This window comes from Diorhabda sublineata, chromosome 9 (assembly GCF_026230105.1).
Source record: "Diorhabda sublineata isolate icDioSubl1.1 chromosome 9, icDioSubl1.1, whole genome shotgun sequence".
Classification (NCBI taxonomy): domain Eukaryota; kingdom Metazoa; phylum Arthropoda; class Insecta; order Coleoptera; family Chrysomelidae; genus Diorhabda; species Diorhabda sublineata.
Window position 1 is genome coordinate 18996833 of NC_079482.1, and position 23745 is coordinate 19020577.

Here is a 23745-nt window from a genome sequence, read left to right on the forward strand (position 1 = left end):
AAAATTGTTTCACAATCAACTACAATTTTAAATAATATTATTTAACAGTTCAGAGGATACTTTAGTATTATTTCGGTTTTACTAATCATAAAAATAAACATTAACTTCCATTACTTTCATTCTTTTAATTTGTGTAGTTGTAGAAAAGGTGTAATGTGCAACATGTGGGAAAAGTACTTTTCTCACTTGTGTGTTTGCGGCACTCATGAGAAAAGTTGAACTTTTCCCACTTGTTACACAATATACTATTTTCTTTTATTCCGAATAAATTATTTTCAAAGCAGGAAGTTGAAATCATGATGATGCCCAGATTCAGCTATTAACCTTCCATTAGTCGCGCGTGTATCTACGAGATACATGGTTAACTTTTTGCTGAATATTTATTTATGTAATAGCTCTAGAAAATGGAGATTTGCAGTAGTTCTTGGCAGATGTATCTCGAAGCCTTTTCTAGAAGTAAAATCGGTTGATTTCACTTTTACAACCTCTGGCCACCCTAAACCCGTTTGACCGCCGGATTTGTATCTGATAGATACAGCGCGACCAAAAGCGGCAGTTTTCTGATTCAGATTTAGTTGGGATAAGTTCATTTTGACGTTTTGTAATTATTCAAACGTTTTTAAATGTTTATTTGTTTATTTGGATATACAAAAAATGAAACGTTAGTTTCATATGTCCCGAAAAAAGGAAAAACCGTAGTCCTTATTTCCAGTTTGCATGTGGCGTCGAACGAAATGGAAGAAGATGCTTCAAAAAAGCCAGAAATAATATCATTTTATAACAACACAAAATCCGGCGTTGATGTGGTCGACAAGCTTTGCACAACTTATAATGTTGTTAGATCAACTAAGAGGTGGCCTATGGTAATTTTTTACCATTTACTGAACGTAGCTGGAATCAACTCGCGGGTGATATTTCTTGGAAACAAAAATACGTTTGTCACAAGAAGAGAATATTTGAAAAAATTAGGACTAGCCTTGCTAGACGAACAACTAAAAGTGAGGGCCCAAATAAAAAGTCTTCCACGACAAACTAAAGATTTGCTCAAAAATTACAAAACCTTGGAAGCACAACAAGAAGTTCATGAGGCAATACCTGGACCAAGTAAAAGAAAGCGATGCGAACGATGCTATGTAGAAAATAAGAAAACGTCAGTGTCTGCATATTGTTGTAAAAAATGTGGAATTCATTTATGTATAAAACTGCATACAAATATGATTTGTGATAAATGTTATAATAAAGAAATTGAAGAGGGTGATTACTCCCATTAATTTTATAAGTTTGTAAAATATTTTGAATTAATAATGTAACTTTAAACCTAGTTCTGGCGATAACCTAATTAAAATTTTACACATTTTACATTTAAAATAATTATTTTTTTTACTTGCAAAAATGTTAAATTAAAAGTGGGGAAAGAAGTATTCATAAAACATTTGCTGTATAAATATATTAAAAATAATAATAACAAAAAAAATTTATTTGATATATGTATCTGCTAGATACATATACCAAATACGTTAGAAATACTCGCGCGCTTAATGGAAGGTTAATTTCGAAATTTCAAAAGATGTAAGTTTCTTATTTGACTAATGGGATAAGAGTGTAGTTTTTTTAGAGCAGCACTCAATTTATTTTTCTAATCACTAAAAAATAATTATCTTATCAGATTACTCAGAATGAGAAACGATAGTTTATATATATATTTTAATGAATCAGGTTTAAGGTATTAGGTATATAAGGTATAAAAAATCACACAAACATATTATCAAAAATTATTTTATTTACAAGATAAATGGGATCAAATCTTCTTATACAGAAACCATGCATTAGTATGAGAGAGTCGTATATGCGCATCTATGATATTTCAAAAATAAATTTTGAAAACCCGCAATAGTTACATTGATATAATAACTAAATGAATGTTCTGTTGTTTTCTGATTTTTAGTAATGTTTTTAATATTTTTTTTTCATTTGCATATTTCAAAATTATGTTTTATCTACACTGTCCCACAAAATCCTGACGTCTTAAGACATTTATAAACACTTTTTCCTGATTATTGCCCTTTTTGAGTACTGAAGATGTTCTTAACTTGTAAATACTGATGGCTAGTTGTTGTAAACTATGGACAAATGATTGCATTAATCAAACATTATCATAATAACTATATATATCCTCTTGTATCCATCAGACCGCGATCTTAATGATCGATGGTAAAGCTTTTATTCTATGGTCATTGTGTTATGGTACAGACCAGTGGCGTAATTCGAGGTCCGTGGCAAATTAATCGGATGGTGCTTTCTGTTCAGCAAAGGTGTTAATCATCATCACTCAAATTTCTGGCTATAGAATGTTAAATGGATACAATAGCTAAGTTGCTTAACCTATTTTGTCCCAAGGAATTTCTTAAATAAGTTACATAAGTAGTCACATGAGTGGTTAAAAATAATAGATGTTTAGGAAAGCTTGAAGAAATAAAATGATTCTTTATGATTAATAAATCAGCTACATAAGATGTCGTTTTTATTTCGCTTCTAAAGGCAGATCGAAAAATGAGAATTTCCTTTAAAAACGATATAGATATGTCTTTTTTATATAAATCAACAAATACTAAAGCTTTTTCCAATAAATCGGATACTGAAATTGGAAACAATTTCATTAATTCTAAGGCAATCTCAGTTGGTTAATGATGTCTAACGTTAAATATGTTCACTCCAAACAAGCTTTCAGGATCTTGGAGGCGTTCATCCTCGCAAATTTCATCAAATAGACGTTTCACTTTCCACTGACGAATTTTAGGAATTCAAATTCATTTTGATACTTTTCAAGGCTTTCCATGTAGAATTGCAAGCATTTTTAGGCATTTGGAAGATCGATGGCTTTATATTGAAGTGATTTTTAGAGGCCGCGTCAATGGTTTATAAAATTTGGCAATAGAAAACCAGTAACATAATGAGGTTGTAATTTTTTACATTCCTTTTCCGTAAAATAGCTTTATTTCAAGATCAACGTGGCCGAGCAATCAATGTGAATAGTGACCTTTACTATAATATGTTGCGAAATTTTTTGGTCCCAGAGTTGCAGGAGTTTGCAGGTTACAACTCAAGAACGTGGTTCCAGCAAGATGGGGCCACTTGCCATACCTCGAATGACTCGATGGAAGGTGTGAATGAATTATTCCATAATAAAGTCATTTCGCGAAGGAGTAACATCAACTGAACTCCCAGAAGCCCCGACCTTAGCCCGCTTGACTATTTTGTATGGGGATGCCTTAAAAGTACGGTTTATCAAAATAATCCAAAGAACCTAACCCAATTGTTATCGTGTTATCGCCAATCTTCGTTCCCGTTTAGAAGAGTGCCAAGAACGTAACGGTCATCATTTGGATAACATCATCTTGTCCAAATAATTCTCCAATTCATATGGTATTAAAAAACAAACAAAGTTTTTATTGCTTATAAATATTTTTTGTTTACTTGAAGTTACAAATACCCGATACCCTTTCTGGACACCTTGTATTGTTCTATACCTTTAGTCCACTATATAGGCTCTGTAAACAAATGATCACATATGCCGTAAGTCTCTAAAATAAATTAAAAAAATGGATCAATGCTCAAGTTACCGCCATTTCTCCATCTTACCCTAAGGTATTGAGAACGAAATTGTAAAGAATAAAGAAATTCTCAAAGTACTCTCACTGCGTTTAAACGTAATAAGGATTTTATTACCTACTCCCTTACTGGATGGTTCTAAATCTGATTTATTGAGATTTCGATATTGTTTTTTAACTTGTGAATGCACGTAGGTAACTTAAAATAATTGGTAATAAAACTAATAAATTTTACTCTCTCCTGTGCTCACGGGCTGGTTTAAGTAGGAGGCCCGTGCCATTTTGCCCGTCTTGCCACCCTATTGTTACGCAACTGGTATAAGCAGCTCATATTAAGGGTACTTAAAAATTCCCTAGAAAACTATCCATTACACGTTTCGTAGCAGATGGATTGATATTATTGATTGACAATCCAATAAATCCAATCCAATCCAACGAAGTAAAGCAAGCCGGGAGAGGATACCGAATGGGAGACAAAGAGATAAAAATAATATGTTATGCTGATGACGCAGTAATCATCTCGGAAGACGAAGATAACCTACAGAAGTCCTATATAAATTCCAACAAATAGCGAACAAGTACAACATGCAAATATCCACAAAAAAAAACAAAATCTCTGACAATATCTAAAGAACCGAGAAGATGTAAACTAGCGATCTACGATCAGAGTGTAGAACAAGTGATGTCCTTCAAATATCTAGGGACAAACATAACAAGCGATAGAAATCTAAAGAAAGAAGTAAAAGCACAAACAACGAAGGCAGCATTAATATCAGGATACCTTTAATTTGGCGAAATAAATACATGAGCACAAAATGTAAACTTAGAATATATAAAACTTGCGTAAGGCCGGTCATGACATATGCAATAGAAACTAGGCACTAAACGGCTCCTAAGAACAACAGAAATGCGAACTCTGAGATTAATAACAGGACATACGTTACTCGATCGGAAGAAAAATGAAGAAATAAGGGACACGTGCGATATTCAGGATGTAGTAAGATGGGCAAGGAGCCGCAGAAGAGAATAGAGAGACCATGTTGACAGAATGCCAAATGAACGGTTAGCAAAAATTGCAAAGGAAAAGAAACCAGGCACAACTCGACCTCCTGGACGACCACCTATAAGGTGGTATGAAAGCTGGTCCTCAGCATCCCAACTACTCCTGGTAAACCCTTGTTGAAAATACAGGACCTAGTCCTAACGTAAGAAGAAGAAGAAGACAATCCAATACTACACATACAAAGCAAGTAATTACCGATTACCTCAATGAATTTAGATTAATCTAATTCATCTTGCAAGACCCAGACATTGTGAACCCAGTGAACATAGTTTGTTTGAATATCAGAGATTTATTCATCGTTTTCTAACAGTACCACTTAATTTGGTAAATTCAAAGCTAACCATCGTCACTAGAATTTTGTTTAATAATTAATATGCTAATTTATTTTTCAATTTCACATTCCTCAAATCGTTTTTCTTCATGTGTTATTCAATACAAATTTTACGGTATTTTATTTTTGTGTCACCAACTTTAGTATTAGTTACTCTTATGACAATTATTTCTAGAACTTGAAGATCCTATAATTTTGCCCAACTTAAGTGCTGTCAGGAACATTTTAAGATAAATTGTTTGTGGAAGGGCAGTGTAGATAAGTTTTCAAATTATATAGACTCTCATAATGGATTTATTTTTTAAGAATACTTCGCATTAGTAGTAACGACATGTTATTTGTAAATGTCCGGATTCCAAACAAATCAAACTCTTCTATTGAATAATGAGGCAATTTTACATTATTTTGAAGTTATTACAGTCTCTAATAAACCGTTCAGGCTTATAACTACTAAATATAGGTACATTGAATCAGTCTAAATATTTTTACCATTGAAATTTGATGTTTTCCGCTGATTATAAATGTATATGAACAAGGGCGTCGCCAGCTTACACTTTGGAAGCCTTTGCCTCGATGACGATTGTAATAAAAACGGTTCTAATACCAATATGAATGTATAAAACTTCACAAGACCTCGACAATAACTAAATCAATTGTAATAATTATTTATTTTAACAAAAATAATATTCAATTAAAACATAACATGCGGGGATGTTTTACAAAACTTTCAACCACTTTGTCATTAAAATTATTTAGGTTTCTATTTATTATAGCTCTATGTACAGTCATCATAGCTAGACCATTGAGGAGAACTTCTGCCATAGTGCTTCTTAGCCATGTTTTTAGTCTTCTGAGGCTGCTAAACGATGGCTCTACTGTACAGGTCGCGCATGGTAAAGCGATCAAAATTTTTAATGCTTTTTCCGTTTCGGAAAAGAAAAAATTTGTTTATTTCAGGATATCACCAACTGTAGATTTGTTAGATTAAGCCTTTCGAGTTACAATTGCTGACAAAGTTCGATTTCATTCTTTATGTTCGGTAAATCATAAAACTGGGCAATAGATTCACAAGTTTGTTTCAGATTTTCAGTTGAAATCATTTTTATCTGCGCCAGGTGTAACTTAGATAATGCGAATGATGGCGTGTTTTCTTCAGCAAAACGTACTTCAAGCATAGTATTACCAAAGACCTCTTCCAGTATTCTGAAGGGCTTTCTGTTGGATGATCTCTTCTATGACGTTGTTTTCCCGATTTTCTACAACAACAGCTTCCTTTATAATTTCGTCTGTTACTTTTTCCAGATTTTCATGGTGGTTTTTAATCAAAAGTAAAATCCTTTTAACGTTTTCGGAGGCTTTGACCACGTCCACAATGCTTAATGGCATTGCGTTTTCGCAAATCTGATATAGTCGTGATGAAAATGACGGCGATTTCAAAAACGGATGTCAAAATCTGAATGTTATTCTGAATATTTCACTACTTTCTACAATATACATTAAACGTTAATTTTTCATGGGATGCGGAATTTATTGCTAAGGGAACCAATTGCTCGTGCGGCCTTAGGACTCTGGTCGCTTTGGGGCTAGCTACATTTGATCTCTAGGGGAGGGCAATTGCTTCCTGCCCCCCTTGGCGACGACCTTGTATATGAATTTATTTTGGTAATATAGTATAGTTGTTATTCATTCGCTTATCGAAAACCTGTTTATTAGATAACATATCAATCCCAATCTGGTACAACTCATCAAAATTGATTTGTTTAGAACCAAAACATTGGCCTAAACTAACTTCGATGTCACACTTACGCAGAGTATTGTATTCAACTTTTTATCATAAATGTAATACTCCTATATGGACAGTTGGTATAGTAAAAAAACGTCCCTACGTTACCGTTCCGACAATATTCATTTTCTCTCTCGTTCGAGATACTTTATCTATACTGCGCATGCTTGAGATTGCGCAGAACCGAGCTGGAACCTCGGAGGATAGAGAAATTGTTGTCATTCTGTCTTCGTTAGTCGGAACAGCTTCCACTTATAGAAACTGTCCATATAGGAGTATTACATTATGTTTTTCATAAACTTCATATATTTAATTAAAAAAATAAATACGTGTGTAGAGATGGGCATTTTCCGAAACTGTTTCAAATATTTACACTTAATAATAATTAAACAATCAATTTACAACTGAAATGACATTTTTTGAAAGAGAAAAAACTCGAATTAAAACCAAGTGAAATATCAAACATTTCGCCGGCTTCTTCGGTAGGGGAAAGACTGTTCATATCAGATTTGTTGCTGATTGTTAATACTAGAATGAGTAAAATCATGAAATTGGTTTTTCGTGTGCTTTTTTTGAACGAATTTCCACTCTTTGAGTACGCCATAGTATGAATCCCCAATTTTTAAAAACTCCACCACATAAAAAGTGTTCCACCTTGTGACGCAGTTTTGAAAAATATTATTCAAGTTGAATGAGGCTTTCTCAACTGGTATTTCTTTCTTTCTCAATTATTGATATGGCATGTAATATTGCTGATTTAAAAGTTACGACACCGGAAGAAATTAACAAAATAACCTCTGATGTCATTAAAAATGTTGTACGAGAGTTCCAAAATCGCTTCGGTTATTGTCAAGATGAAAATGGTGTTAATTTTGAAAATACCAATCAAACCACGCAATAATAGTTTGTGAAAATATGATATAAATAACGTTCAACCAAATTTGTTGATAAAATATTCGAATGAGGGAAAAAATGACAAATTTTTGTGAAATTGCCTTGAGATTGGCTAAAACTCTAGTTGACTTACGACCAAGGACTCTTCTACAAAGAATAGGACTATCTAAATCTGTCAGACTTTCTTCTGATATCATAAATTACACGACATTACCTCATTCTCTAGTAAAATGTGACACCATAATAAATAGCTTCTCAAGTTTGAAAAAAATGATAAGCAAAAAGTGACTCAACTCAAAAGATTGAAGACATATTAACAGGACTGAGCTCAAGAAACATGATGAATACAATCCCATAGGAAGCTCTTATGCACAATTTTATTAAGGGAAGATAATAGATGGTGAACCAAAAGGCAGAAAAGCAACTTAGATAAAGGGGTGGGGTGTCTTATTTACTTATAAAGTTCAGAATATATCGCTCACTCCTTTCAACAACGTTATATCTCAAAAATCGGCAATTTGGAGCTATGATTATTTTCTGATTGTACTGAAAGAGTAGAATGTCCTTGCAAAATCGTCATATTCTTAACTCAATACTTGGCCTCTAGAGACCAGTAGTGTTGTTTCTGCATTATAAAATATTCCTCAGTGTTTATTTCAAGAGCGTCACGAGCAAGTTGGTCTTGAGTGGTTTAAGAAGAAATATCAGTGCAAAAATGGATTATTTCTTCAGAACACAGTATTGCACAAAAGGTAAGTGCAATTTCCAGTCTTATTTTTGTATAAAAAATGTACTAATTGGATTTAGGACAGTATTGTATGGGAAATGAAAAACTTATTATTCTGTTTTATATCTGATTTATGGCGTTCTTGCACAGTCAGTTTGTGAAATGTATTGTCTTATTTTGACTTATGACGCTATTGCCAATAATGCTTTTTCCCTTATACAAAATGGCTTTTGATCAATTTGTTTTGTGACACTCTTTCAATAAAAAGTCAGCCGCTTATATTGAAAAAAGTAGAAGTAAAAAACCTACTGTTTTACGTCGTTACTGAATGTAGCTTGCTACTTTATGGATTGTCTTTAATTAGTAATTGACGTTTCTCATTTTAAGTTTGATCATTATGATGACGTCTCGAGGAAAAAAAATGTTAGCTTTAGCTTTAAGAAAGTGGAGGAAAGAAAATTTTAAGGAACATAGACTATAATATGAGATTTCACAACATTTTTTTCATGTTCATGAACTTTTGTATGAAGACTTCTATGACTTGAAATGTTTAATCTCTGATATAGGTCCTTTTCGATTAGTCTAAAATAAGCAAGATCAGCCAGTCAAATTCTTAGACATTAAAGTAATGAGAGTTCAACAAGATTCGCCAAATTCTGTTTTTTTATAAACATTCTTATGCAGAACCTGACTTCATGAAAACCTTGATCAGCAAAGATAATGCCTTCGACGAAAAACCCAAAATATAATACAAAAAAAGGAATGACCTGATGCGACCCGATTGAAAAAAAATTTATACCAAATGTTTATAAAACATTTTTGAGAATCTTTAAAATTATTTTTAAATGTTATATTCAAATACTTTTACCTATTATAACTTTTGAATGGTTATATTTTGTACGTACATAATATTTTCTTATTCTGTTTAATTTGTTTTTTTTTTTCTACCATAATTATATTCTGTGATAATTTGTATGAGAAAATAAAACAATAAATCTTTTATTTGTGTTTTAATTGACAGAAATTCTGTTGCCTTTCCCAAATTCATTCTTTTGTTTTACTAGCATTCCATTGGAAGGTGAAATAAAAGTAATTATTTAAAATATAAGGAATGAACTGCCTATTTGGAATTGATTTTTCTGCAAGAATGGCTTAGCTCAAGATACTTCAATGTAAAATTTTCAAATTTTATTATTTCACTGACAATATCGACATAGTTTGACATACTCCAAGCACCTCATCAAAAAGTTGGGAAAATAACGTCATAAATAAAAAGCAGTCTTTTAAAATTTAAAAATTTTGTACAAATTTTTCTTCAAACACAGAAAAATTATCGGCTATTATCTGAAAAGAGGTGATGCATAGTAAAAAAATCAATTGGAGTCTGAAAAATTACTTTGAATTCATTTTATTCTACTTTTAAACTTTAGAATTAACTCTCCTGAAAAATCGTGTTTTTTGAGATATAACGTATATCCACAAAAAAAAACAAAATCTCTGACAATATCTAAAGAACCGAGAAGATGTAAACTAGCGATTTACGATCAGAGTGTAGAAGAAGTGATGTCCTTCAAATATCTAGGGACAAACATAACAAGCGATAGAAATCTAAAGAAAGAAGTAAAAGCACAAACAACGAAAGCAGCATTAATATCAGGATACCTTAGAGATTTAATTTGGCGAAATAAATACATGAGCACAAAATGTAAAATTAGAATATATAAAACTTGCGTAAGAAATAGAAACTAGAGTGGAGAACACAACCACTAAACGGCTCCTAAGAACAACAGAAATGCGAACTCTGAGATCAATAACAGGACATACGTTACTCGATCGGAAGAAAAATGAAGAAATAAGGGACATGTGCGATATTCAGGATGTAGTAAGATGGGCAAGGAGCCGCAAAAGAGAATAGAGAGACCATGTTGACAGAATGCCGAATGAACGGTTAGCAAAAATTGCAAAGGAAAAGAAACCAGACACAACTCGACCTCCTGGACGACTACCTATAAGGTGGTATGAAAGCTGGTCCTCAGCATCTCAACTACGCCATGGCGAACCCTTGATGAAAATACAGGACCTAGTCCTAACGTAAGAAGAAGAAGAAGAAGAAGAAGAAGAAGAAGAAGAAGAAACGACATACGACACTGAATCAACTGAATTTAGAAAAATGAATAAATATCCAATGACATAGGAAAATACCTATTCTATACTATCACCGAATGGAAAATATGATCATTGCTCTTGTCAATGTCACCAAGATAAAGTCTTTCATAGCTCTCAGTGGTTTAGCGTGCTTTGGAGTGGCTCTGTATCAAAATTAGTTAAAATGAGTATTTATTGATTATACGTTATCGCTTCCTCCTAGAAATTGAGCTAGCCAAACAATTCAAATTAAATGTACACTTTTCTTGCATTTTTACGGCAAATTGATTTATAAATCATCTATAGTTGAAGACGATTTCAGTTTTTCTAACAAGTCTGATAGCCGTTCCAGCCCCATCGAAGTCCTTAGGTAATTTCAGTTTTAATTTTGAAAAACTTCTTTCTGCTGTCGTAACTGTAAGTGTCAAGAATAGAAAGCGTGCTGTTACTACCTCTAGAAAACTTTATGCAAGGTGATTGAATTTTATCAGCAATAATTCCATAAGTTCCTTAATGGAATGAATTTTAGATTTTTAGCTTTTTTTCAGAGCAATTATTTGTTCATACAGGTTAACTGAAATATCTTTACAGTTTCAGCCGACAGTTTTCCGGAAGCATTTTTTATCACTTCGTTTGAAGAAGATAGGTTGTAATACTTCGAACATATTACTCAGGTCATAAAGGCTCTCAAATCTTTGTTTAGTTTGAGAAATTAATATATCTAAACAGCAATAGTATATATTGACATTAAAATATAATTCCGGGTCTGAAATTCTCTCATCTTGTGATAACTCATCAGAAAAACGCTTCGTTTTTTTTCGTCTTTTATTTTTAAAAACAGTTGTTACGTTCCGCTCTTTTGCTAAATCTCTGGACTCATTTAGCCAAACAATTGAATGAATTTTGATTTCTTATTTCGCTCAGTCTATTCAAAAGATTACTTAATGAGCTACTAGCTTTCTGTAAATCATTATTTTCATGCTGTAGAGCTTTAGAAACAGGATTAATGATTTCAAATAGTAAAGAAAAAAATATGGCAATCACTAAGAAAAATCTATAGTTTGTGTACGGCATTTAACATTGAAGAGGCTTAGCGCGTTAAAAGTATTTACAAGAATAACACACTTGGACTCGCAGTGCTTAACCCGGGAAAAAAAGAGATTGCTATTTTGACTTTTTGCAATTTCTCTAAAAACTCTCTAGAGACGTATGACAGTTTTTTATATGTTCTTTCCCGGGAAACACGAGCTTAAGTGACATTAGGATAACATTTTACTATTTTTTTTACACACGTTAGGGGCCTCAGTAGCCCGGGGGGGCCATATCATTGATATGGCTGATACGGCGTTAGCTACGCCCCTGATAGCTACATCCATCTTTTTTGCTGATACCGATGATAATATTCACAACAAACCTAGTTCAGATTCGTCATGTGATTAACAGTCATAGACTTTTCTATACTCATAGTCAGAACAGTCTCCCTTCCGAAGTTTTTTTTCCAAACCACAATTGAGAATTTTCAGTATTAGTACTAAAAAAATATAAAAAAACCTGCGTTGTTGATATAATTTTAAATAAGAAATTGCCCGTCTCCAATATTTTCAAACTTCCTAGTCAATATTTTTTCAATCAGTTTTATTCTACGAACTATTCTATTACATTTTTTGTTGTACTTTGTTTTTTATTTTGATTTTTTTCCTACATTGAAACTACATTTTGTTGGGACTACGTTGAAATCAGTTTTCTTACGCTTACTATTCAGATCAATCACAGTACATTGCACAGGCTTATCTCTTAATTTCATACAGATATTTTAATCAACAGATCATTTTTTCAATCGTAATGCAAGACACTTCATCAGAAGAACATATATTTCACAAATAATGTAAAGTCTTGGTTTAATTAAATTTTTATTTAAGTACGACTTTATTTGGTCTATTCACACAAATTTAGTCAATTAAAAAACAAAAACTTTCAGCATTAGCGTTTTCTCAAGTAGTATGCTATAAATGGGCGTAGAAAAAGTATAGTTCGTTACACGAGCTGTAAGCCCATTACGCGCGGCTTCGTACATAAAATTTTTCACTTTGTGCGTCATGGGTTACTTACAACTCTTGTTATGTAATATAGTATAAAATTATAATCGATGCTCGTCGATGTCATTCGATTATTTTGTTTTTTTACCAATAGTAGGGAATTTTCTAGGAAACTAACAATCTCAAAATTTAGTAATGAATAAGATGAATATTCAGAAGGATGAACTATCAGAATGTAGAACAAGTTGTTTACATATATAGGGACAAAGCCAGGCACTAAGAATCTGAAGAAGGAATTAAAAGCCCAAATAACAAAAGTAATAATAATATCAGGATACTTGGGATATAATTTACCGAGACGTCTCACGATGTAAGAGACTAGATCTCAGAACAAAAGGGACTACCAAGAACAATTTAGATCAATTACATGACATACTTTGAGACTAGATCTCAGAACAAAAGGGACTACCAAGAACAATTTAGATCAATTACATGACATACTTTATTTGTCCTTTATTGGCTCTTGGTGAAAATTTTGGGTGTTTGGCAATGTTTACAAAAAAATTTAACTTGTGGAATTTTTGTAGTCAGCTTTGTTGCTAAAATGATGAATTGTTGGAACAATTGCGACCCAAGACTACTTTGTATCTCACCTAGATCATTCTTAACTTAACTTTACTGACCACACTTTTATCGTCTTTGAGAAAAATTCGCAATTAAAATATATTTAACAGTTCAGGTAACCATGTTATGAGATTATATCTAATTCAAATGAAACATTTAGTCCAAGAAATACGTTCCAAGTATCGCTTTCATCATCTCCGCGAAGAGCCAATACAATTCATTTTTGACCATGAAACTAATATAAACTTCAAACTATGGTCTGAGCTTTAGTTCAAACTAATTAAATACATTTTTTTAACAGTTGTTACAAATATAACCAAAATTTTTCAGATATTTACTCTAAATTGGAATTGTTTGAGAGAGTTTTATAAACAAAAATGAATAAAGAACAATTTGCCATTTCAATTTATCTGATAATGGAGTAGTACTTTTAGTTAATCTTGTGGAAAAAATACAAATAATTGTTTTCGATAGAAGCACAACAAATTTGAAAAAGAAGTGAGAGAATTTAAATATTTGCTCTATGACGAATAACTTTTGGTTTTTTCGACGAGTCGACAATGTCGATAATTTCTTGATCATCATCTTGGAGTTCATCAAATATAAAATGTAAATCATAAAATCATTTTACCAAAACTCTTTCTAATATTGAAAAAATGTGAACAATTTGAAAAAGTTAGATTCGGATCCTCCACTTCATGTGAAACCATCCATAAAACAAGAAAAAGTCAATATCTGTAGCTTAAATTGACGTTTAAACACTCATAAACTTGGGCCTTAATTGATTTCTTCAAATTTATATTTTCTCAAATTCACCAGATTTTACTTCCCTGTTAAAAAAATTATATTGAAATTCAATGAATATATAATTTTTTATGAAAAATACATGTAGTTGTACCAACTTCACTGAGTTAAGTTCACTTACTACTGCATTTGCAAAATACCATATTATCAGTTAAAAAGAGATTTGCTTTAAATAATTGTTAGTTTCCTATAGAAAACTCAAGATAGCAGGTGTCTGTATCTACTTGTCTTTTAGTCATTGTAATTCAAGCCCATGTTATCGGATGAAGTGTGTGATACGCCGATACAACATTTTCTACATTTAGAAAAAACTACTATTTGTTCACTACAAAAATTACCTTGAGTTTTGGTCACTATTAGTGACTAGGCCCTCCACGTTTCTTCGTATATTTTTTTCTATGTGCCTTCCTCTAATACTAAATATTAAACTTTAAGCTGAATGTAAGTAAATATCCTTTAAAATTATTATTTTGTTAATACTTTATACTAACGGCCGGTTTCATAAACTCACCCTAACTAGCGCCTTAACTAAAAGTTCCTTTAAATTAAAAGGCCCTTTAAATTAGTTGTTGATCCTATAATCGATTTGTAACCGTCTCTGAAGTAGAACTTTCAAGACGTTGAAAGGAGGTTGACAATTCTCTGTCATTTTCCAATATGTGTTTCCAATTTTATTTCTACGACGTTCCATAATAGAATTTTTGTATAAATTTTCCCCGTTTGTATTCACTTTTTCCAATTTTATCATGAGGTGTCTCTGAATGCGATATCCGGTGTCATCTACTAAAAGATGTCTTCCAAAGCTTTCTTCCTGAAACTACCTTCTCAAAGAATTATTATTGAATATTGTCTGATCGTGAACGGACCTGGTCATCGAGCTATAATGTTACGAATCCGAAGCCAAGCATCAGATACAGTTTGTAGGTTTTTATCTGTCGATATATTTTTCGCCTTCGAATGAGTTTGAACTTAATGTAGCACTTTACCTTGAAGTTCAATTAAAAAAAGTAATTAGTCTAAATCTCAATAATGAAACGCGCGATTTAATTCAATGAAAACCGGCCGTAAACCCATTAACCCATCTAATAGCTTTAAAAGATGCTTCTATAAGGTAGTTTTTGCCAGTTGAAGAATTTCTGTTTAAAAGGAACAAATACGATGTACATTTTAAACTACTTCTATTTCTTATTTCGATTTCAATAATATTATCTTGTGAAACAACAAAATTGCCTTAAGAAACTTTCAAAAGAACCATAAAGCTGGAAGTTACAGGTAAGTTCCAAAAGAATCCATTCGAAAAACTCTTTGTATTATAAAGTTATACGAGGACGATAAGAATTGCCCTAGCAAAATATAAATAACTGATTGAATTAGTACCTTCACTACATCAAAATTGAATCAGTGAAAATTAATAGATGAAACCAAAATAGATTAGATTTATAACAAATTTAGGTTTTTCGAGCTCCAATTTGTAACGGAGAAACTATAATGTTTTAAAGAGGTATTATAATTTTTCCAAATCAACCAATTTTAACTAGTATTATATGTGTTTATTTCGCATTACTACTAATAATTAGACTTGAAGAGGGGCAATTAAAGATGATCTTACACACACATCTTCATACTAGCAGAGTGATCAATGAATTTCTGGAAACGCTTAATGTAAAAACGCGCATGAATCCCAATGAAAATTGATGATTCCCTACAGGAGAAGGTTAAGATATTATTTGTTATCTGAGAATGTGGGTTGTGGCACCATCAACCAACTAATGATTAACCTACCAGTGTAAAATTCAATAGAATGTAGTGATACTTATAATAAACTTAACTGTTCCACTGGATTCCACTCCAATTTTTAAATACCCTACTTATTAGAATTAAACACAATCGATATTTAAATGAGATAGTAAGTAGCTAAAATTACATAGAGTCTCGGTTAAAGTAATAGATTTAGGTATAAAAAACTTGTGAAACGGTTCAATTATATGTTACTTTCACTCAACAATTGCTCACTCAACGTTCGATCCCAAATCCTCATGATATCGTCATAGAATTGTGCAAAGACTTCCCCCTGATATTTTGGGAAGAATACCTCGACCACTACAAAGTAGTCTTTGATTTAGAAGTACGATGTACACTTTTAATTGGACGACCGACCTAAATTCTACTCTGTATTAATCAATCACATTTCAGACGAGTCCACCACTCTATCCTGCTTCATACACCCGGTCCATAATCGAATATAGAGTAAACATCTACTGAACCCTACTCCAACACCTTCTAAAAAGGATCTTTTGTTGAGAGCAGTCAATTCTAATTACAGACAATACAAGTCCCGCGCCTACCCGAGCAAAATCGGTTCTGCTAATATTACTTTCCATTCGGAGGTGTCTAAACGATCCATAATCCTGATATGTAATTCGTACCATTAATTAGAGCAACATCGCGACAAAATCTAAAACTCCCTGGATTACTATGGCGCCTATCTTCCAAACTCAAGAGGAAACTTCTCCACCCCCTCTTAGGTTACTGGCCACGACCTACCCGATAACTAATTTGTCTTTTTTGAAGATTCCCCTATCACAAGGTGAAATTCATATCCCAAACCCTCCACTTGTAATGTTATAGATTTTCTACGGTTTCCTTGTGACCTGGTGAACCAATCCATCAGCCAAATAACCGACGATCAGATATAATGCAGCTGCAATTGTATCCAACCTTCCATTGCTTTGGTTTCAGCGAGACATATTTATAAAAATTTAAAGCGGAATTATCTGCAGGATCCCACACATACACAAACGTGAAACCACCAAAAAAAATTAGCAACCCAATACTTTCAGAGGGAAATATGTCTTTGTCAGTACCGTCCTAGTCAATGAGATAATCTTTATCTTTAGCTCCAAAATAAAACCATAACCAACGAGCATCATGCTTTTTTTATTTTATAGACATTTAAAGTGCCATTTTCATTTATATCATCTTCATGATGACTCTCTTCTTTTAATAAATTTTAGAAATACTGACTCAATTCTTTTTCTTTAATATTTGTTATAGCTCGTCACGGGACACGTGAGGCACTTTTTGCAGTACAAGTCTTAATCTAGTCAAGGTCAACAGACAACCGTAATAGCTTTCTTCATACATTACGAAAGGGCTTTTGACAATGTGAGGCATTATATCCTGATTAACTTATAAAGTAAACTGGGACTCGATAGTAGATACATCACTGTAATTAAATAAATGTATTGGAATCAAGTGGCCCAGATAAATTGGAATTAAAATTAATGGGAAAATATTAAACAATATTAGGTTTGCAGATGACAGTGTAATACTAGCCCACACCATTCAAGATATTCAACAGCTATTAAACAGAGTAAATACTATCAGCGAAAATTACGGACTCAAAATGAACTATAGAAAAACGAAATTCATGGTAATATCGAAAACTAGTATTAATAAAGTGTCGCTGACAATTAATAATCAACCCATAAAGAGAGTACATTGTTTTAAGTATTTGGGAAGCTGGCTTAATGACGAGCGGGACCCAGATGAGGAAATTAAGACAAGAATAGAGATAGCAAGCCGCTTCTCACAAGTCTTGACCTTAACCTAAGAGCACGCTGGAGAATAACACAATGCTACCATACTTTATGATGTTAAGAGCTGGACTTTGAAGGTATCCAGAATGCGTAAGGTGGAAGCTTTTGAAATGTGGCTCTTTAGACGGATCCTTAAAATACCATAGACGGATCGGGTGACCAACGACGAGGTGCTAAGACGAATGAACAGAGAGCGAAACTATTAACCATTGTAAAAAGGAAAGCTTCCTACTTTGGCCACATTTTTAGAAATCAAAAATATGCCTTGTTACAGCTGATCATGGAAGGGAAGATAGAAGCTAGGCGCGGCCTTGGTAGAAAAAGATTTTCGTGGTTGAAAAACCTTCGAGATTGGTTCCATGTACTTGATGCCGTAAATCTAATAGGCATGACTGAAGATCGTGAGGAATATTCCAAAGGATGATTGCCAACTTTCATTAGAGTGAAGCAGGCACTGGAAGAAGAAGATAGTTCGTTTTCTATTTTGTTTCTTTGTATGTTAATATAATTTCTCATTATTTTTATTATTGTCATTTTCTCAGGTGTTCATACTATTATCCAGTCATTTCATTCTCTTGTTTTTAATAACTATTATTTTAATATGTAGACATGGCTTTGGAAACTATAAAACTTCAAATTAAGGGAAAAAATAATCCGTTAATGTGGAAGAATTACAGCTAAACAGCTTAGAGAAATGAGTCTAATTATACTGAACCGCAGGCGGCTGAGATCATGCGCCTGCGGCTCATGCGATAATAAAAAAAAGTCGAGAAAAGGCCTTTACACATGAATTGCATTTAACATTTTATCTACTGGCAAAACCAAAATACAGGAGTTTAATGGTAATTTTCATTACGCGCGAGTTTAATTTTTTATTAGAAGAAACTATAACGTTTTTATTGATTCTTTATAAAATATATTATGTATTTATTGAGATTTTAAAGATTTGATCAAGATTAGAACAAATTAACAAAACAACAGACGAATTTCGGTAATTAACGATACAAATATCAAAGGTACACTTTGTGCAGTTATGAAATTTGTCAAGTCTTCTCTTCGGTATGCTTAAATGCCACCTACGAGCCAGACCTGATTTGCCGCCTTGCCCAATACCATGAAATGAAGGGGGGGACTTGTGAGCAGGCGGAGGTGCGATGCTTTCAAGGTTGGCAAAGTTAGAAGCAACTTCCTGCTTTGCCCGTAGTCATCACCCCGAATCGCATCTATCTTATCATTGTACAATCCAGCTGTAAGACCTTGAAGTTGGTGGAGTGGCTCAGTAACTTCCTCTCTTCTCGTGCCGCCTTGACGGACTGGTGGAGAGGAGTGAAGCTAAGAAACAGCTCAAAAATCCAAAGGATTAAGCGTTGTACGCTGATGCAATGACAATTTGTTGTCCTCCCGGCGTACGACACTCCCAAGGATTGAGGAGGGTGGTTTAGTGGGTGAAGCTCCACACAAACTCACAGCATTTTCACCCGCCCGTTGTGAGAAAAGCTTTAGCTTCCACACCACCTCTGGGCAAAAAAAAAGTTTACTCTACACAAGCACATTCTTGACTGACTGAACAGTCCTCTACATCGTGGGTTTTTGTTTTAATTAGACAATTTAAAAGGTCGGTCAAACGGAAGTAAAAAAACTTTTACCTTATTTATCAATTTTGCCCCCCCCCAAAATTTGCCGCTCTGGACTATGACCCGTCCGGCCTCCTTGTAAATACAGCACTGGAATGAGCGCGACTTGATCCTGGGAAATCCCATGAGGTTCGTTTTCTAGCTACTACGCTACGCTTAATAATAAATGTTTTTACGCACAAGTGCGTAAAGTTTTACGCGTTCGAAATTATGTCTAAAGTACTTACTTCACGAACGGTAGTAGAAAAAATTTATTATTAATTTGTGGACTTTGTTTTTCCTTATCTTGAAGCCATTATGACAAAAATACCCAATAACTGTTGAAGTTGAGGTGTTTGTGACAAATTTGATAAACCTTTTATCGTTTATTTTAATAAGTAGGGTACACGAGAGGTGCAAGAGGAGTCCAGTGAAACACCAACGGTTTACTTACATTTAAATTCTTGTTTCGTAATTTTTTCCAATTTCATGAATTCTTTTTGAGGAATAAATATATTTCTTCCAATTATAAGTGAAAGAAGTAATAGTTTCCTATTAGGTAACCAAAATACAAGATTATTAATTAGAATTCAATTAGTTTTAATCGTTGTCGTTTAGATTAATAATTTTTTAGACATATTGTTTTTGATAAATAGATATTCATTTCAAAATAGTTGGATAGTCAATTGAGTTGCTCCACTTTCTGTGAATTCATTCATTTATCGTAAGACAAATCCTTTTGTTTATTTTCTACCTTACAACCATTTATGAGAGGCCAAAAAATTTCCGTTCCTACTCCAATTAGCAAACCAACCTCTGCAAATGGCATGTATATCAAAACCTCTCAAAGTTAATGGTAAATGATTTGCAACTATCTTTTTTTGTAACTGATATTTTATATTTTTGAACTTTACATACAGTCCATTTTTTCACCATGATTTTTTCTTTTTATTAAGTAGGAGATATAGTAATAATATAGGCACGTGGACAATTCTGAATTTGGTTTTTAAATTAAAATTTTTAGATTGAAGAACTACCGTTCCAAACGGTAAAACTAACGGCTACAATTTAATATTGAGGACCCACTAACAATATCTTTCTTATACTTCCAAAAAAATATAAAACCTACTTTTTTTGATTGTAGGGGAGCCCAATAAGATAATTTAAGATTTACTTTAGCCACATGGCCATATATTATAAAGTTTAGATTAGAGGGAGATTAAATAGTTCAATAATAGGTTCCAACAACAAATCTTGAATTAATCCGAATTAAAATCATGAACCGTTCAGAATTTATAATGGGACGGTTCATTATTTTTCTATTTTGAAGCAAACAAAATAAAAAAATAGACACAAATGAAATTAATACCTAAAATAACTAAAAAATCGGACGTAAACAAGGTATGTAAGATTTAAATACGAAAAAATGTCAACTTCAAAACTTGGCGAGTCAAGATAATCCGAAATAAATGATTTTTGGGACTCCCAAATTGGATAAGCGTTTACTTCGGATGATCCTGAACTATTTCCGGCAGTTGTTGGAACTAATCTGATATTTCACAATAGACAATTGTGAGGGGAGATGTTGAACAAGCCTTCAAAAACTCATATTCAAAAGACTGATGATTCGTAATTGTCGCTGCATCGTGGGTAATTTTTTTTAAAATCAAATACTGGGATACTTCTGATTATCATCTTACAAACGATTATTGAGAGTATATTAAATTTCAAAATTACGAGAAAAATTCCCAATAAATTCTTTTATCATGTTTTTGTTATATCAAGTATGGAATATTGTTTAGAAATTTCTTCAGAAAATAAATTTGAACCAAATAAAACGTAACCTCTTCTGTCAATAGAATCTTCATTGTGTGAAGGTCAGAGATAGAGAAAAAGTGGAGACTTGAAGTGGAAACTTCACACAATAAACCCATCATTTGTTGCTTTTGTAGATTTTAGTTATTTTTGCATTAGTTCAATGTAAATCAACAGTCTCAACAACCTACTGACTGACTTAGCAATTTTTTTTTACTATTCTGATATAATTTTAATTTACCACGTTCGAGTAAATCCGCAAAATCTCCACTTGGACTTCCCTGCCGTTTCTCTATAATACTATTGAAATATTTGCTCCTACTATATATAATTTGCATTGAAATTTATCAATAGTCACTTCATCTAATACAATACTATGCATTATGCAGAAAAATAGAATTTATTGTTAATCTTGTGGATTATTTACTATGGATATACAGTTTAAAAAAATAATTCATCATGTTTTTCTTAGAAAAATAAATAATTTTGGATTTTGTACACAAAAAGATTCAATATTAAAATAATTTGAAGCAAAAAAGTGAATGAAGAGCCATTTGCAGTTCTATTTACACCAAGTTTTCTTTGTATCTATCTAATAGGCTCTAAAACTAATTAGATAAATGTAAATTTTGATGATTTAGGTAAATGTTTTTCAGTAATAAAAAATTGAAGAAATAAAGTGAGTGGAGAGCCGTTTGCAGTTCTATTTACATCAATTTTTCTCTGTATCTATCGAATAGGGTCCGAAACCAATTTAAGAAATGTAATTTTTGATGATTTAGGTAAATATTTTTCAGTAATAAAAAATTGAAGAAATAAAGTGTATGGAGAGCCGTTTGCAGTTCTATTTACATCAATTTTTCTCTGTATCTATCTAATAGGCTCCGAAACCAATTAAATAAATGTAAATTTTGATGATTTAGGTAAATGTTTTTTAGTAATAAAAAATTGAAGAAATAAAGTGAGTGGAGAGCCGTTTGCAGTTCTATTTACATCAATTTTTCTCTGTATCTACCTAATAGGCTCTGAAACCAATTCGATAAATGTAAATTTTGATGATTGTTGTGAATTTATTTTAATTCAAAAGCATCAAATACTATAGAATCAAGAGTGGTAATGAGCTGCTGCCTGGCTCTCTCTTGGATTGGTGACAAGTAAGCTTCTTGCTGGGTACACCCGGTCACTAAGAAGTGGAAGGAAACTCTAAAGCAGATAAATTTGTAAAAATAAGACGAGAGGATGCCGATGAGACAGTCACAGCGTCACTACCGATGAAATTATTAATGTTACTAACACAGGAATCACAGACCAACCTCAGAATATGGTGTTGAAACAGATGTGATTGCACGATATCCAGATCGATTTAACCAAGGATCAATCAGAAGAAAACAAAAAAGAATAGAAAATTCAGGATATACTTAATTTAGGAAACCATTGGTACTGATTGCACAAAACTCCAGGAATTGGAAATGAACAACTATTGCAAAAAGTGTAATGGAGAAGAAGACCCTAAGCTGAACGAACATACTTAGTACCTTGTTGGAGATATAGTTTGGGTTTTTCTAATACATACAATGTTGTATAACACGTAATTTATTCAAGAGAAGGATTTTCCAAAAGTACATATTTGGGAATATAATTCAATGGCTATTCAAATAAAAATTTCTTCAAATTTTTAACTACTAGGATTTGATAAAAATTGATTATTGTGTTTTATATAATTGAAGCAGAAATTGAATTTAAGTGAATTGTTTCTCCGGTAATTTGAGATTGTAACAATACATTAAATAAAACCAGTTTAATCTGCTTTAGAACTTGATATCTCCTATTTATTAAATTTTGTTTTTCTTACTGTTTCTGATAAAATAATGTTTTCACTTATAAATGGAAACTTTTTACATTGTGCTTCCCAATTATCATATATCAATATATTCCTTTGAATAATATAACGTCGTTATATTATACATGAACTTTGGAACTATAATATTTTGTTTTATCATTTCAATTTTATGTATAGCTCAAAAAAGTAGCTCAAACGATAAAATTTCGTAGTGTGTTCGAACCATACTGTAACCCTATATTCTATTTTCACACCTCAGGACATCTTTAGGAATTTAAATTGCGTCGTAATAATAATTCCTTGACATTAGATTCACTATGAAGTAAAAGTATGTAAGTATGTAATATAATAATTATATATAAAGATTATAACATTAGTTTTTTGACCTCGCTATTTGATATATAGATATTGCGTTTAACCAGGAAGCGGCGCTTCTGCATAAAAATCAGGTTCTTCGTCGTCTACGTCAGCTTGGTCACCATCAAGCTGAAAAATATAAATAATAATTCATTAATATTGAATATGAGGTTCACACGAAAATTTTAAGGTTATAAACAATAATAATACACCAAAGACACTAAAATTATGGGACAAAATTATTTGAAAAACTCTTTTACATAACTTTTTTATTATAATTAAAAAAAATCCTTAAATAAAAGTATTCTCCAAAGTTCACAATAAGAGTTTTATTAAAAAAACGACTATTCTAGATATCTCTAGATTTTTTTTTTATTTATTTATTAAACAACATTTACGAGGAATTTCGTAAAAATATAAACTACTGGATGTTGCCCGAGGCTTTACTCGCGCGATTTTGTACAATTCTCAGAAATAATAACAGAAATTACTGTTGGTATCTTAGA

The 23745-nt window shown here is 32.3% G+C and overlaps 1 protein-coding gene across 4 annotated transcripts in view; it reads right to left on the minus strand.

Moving 5' to 3' along the window:
• Nucleotides 1–1768: 1768 nt before the first annotated feature.
• Nucleotides 1769–23745, minus strand: part of LOC130448671 (band 3 anion transport protein) — a 246568-nt gene continuing 224591 nt past the window's right edge. For all 4 annotated transcript variants that reach the window (XM_056786135.1, XM_056786137.1, XM_056786136.1 and 1 more), the window contains one exon: nucleotides 1769–23368. In XM_056786135.1, the coding sequence (XP_056642113.1) occupies nucleotides 23297–23368 (72 nt within the window). In that variant the 3' untranslated portion in view covers nucleotides 1769–23296. The remainder of the gene's footprint in view (nucleotides 23369–23745) is intronic.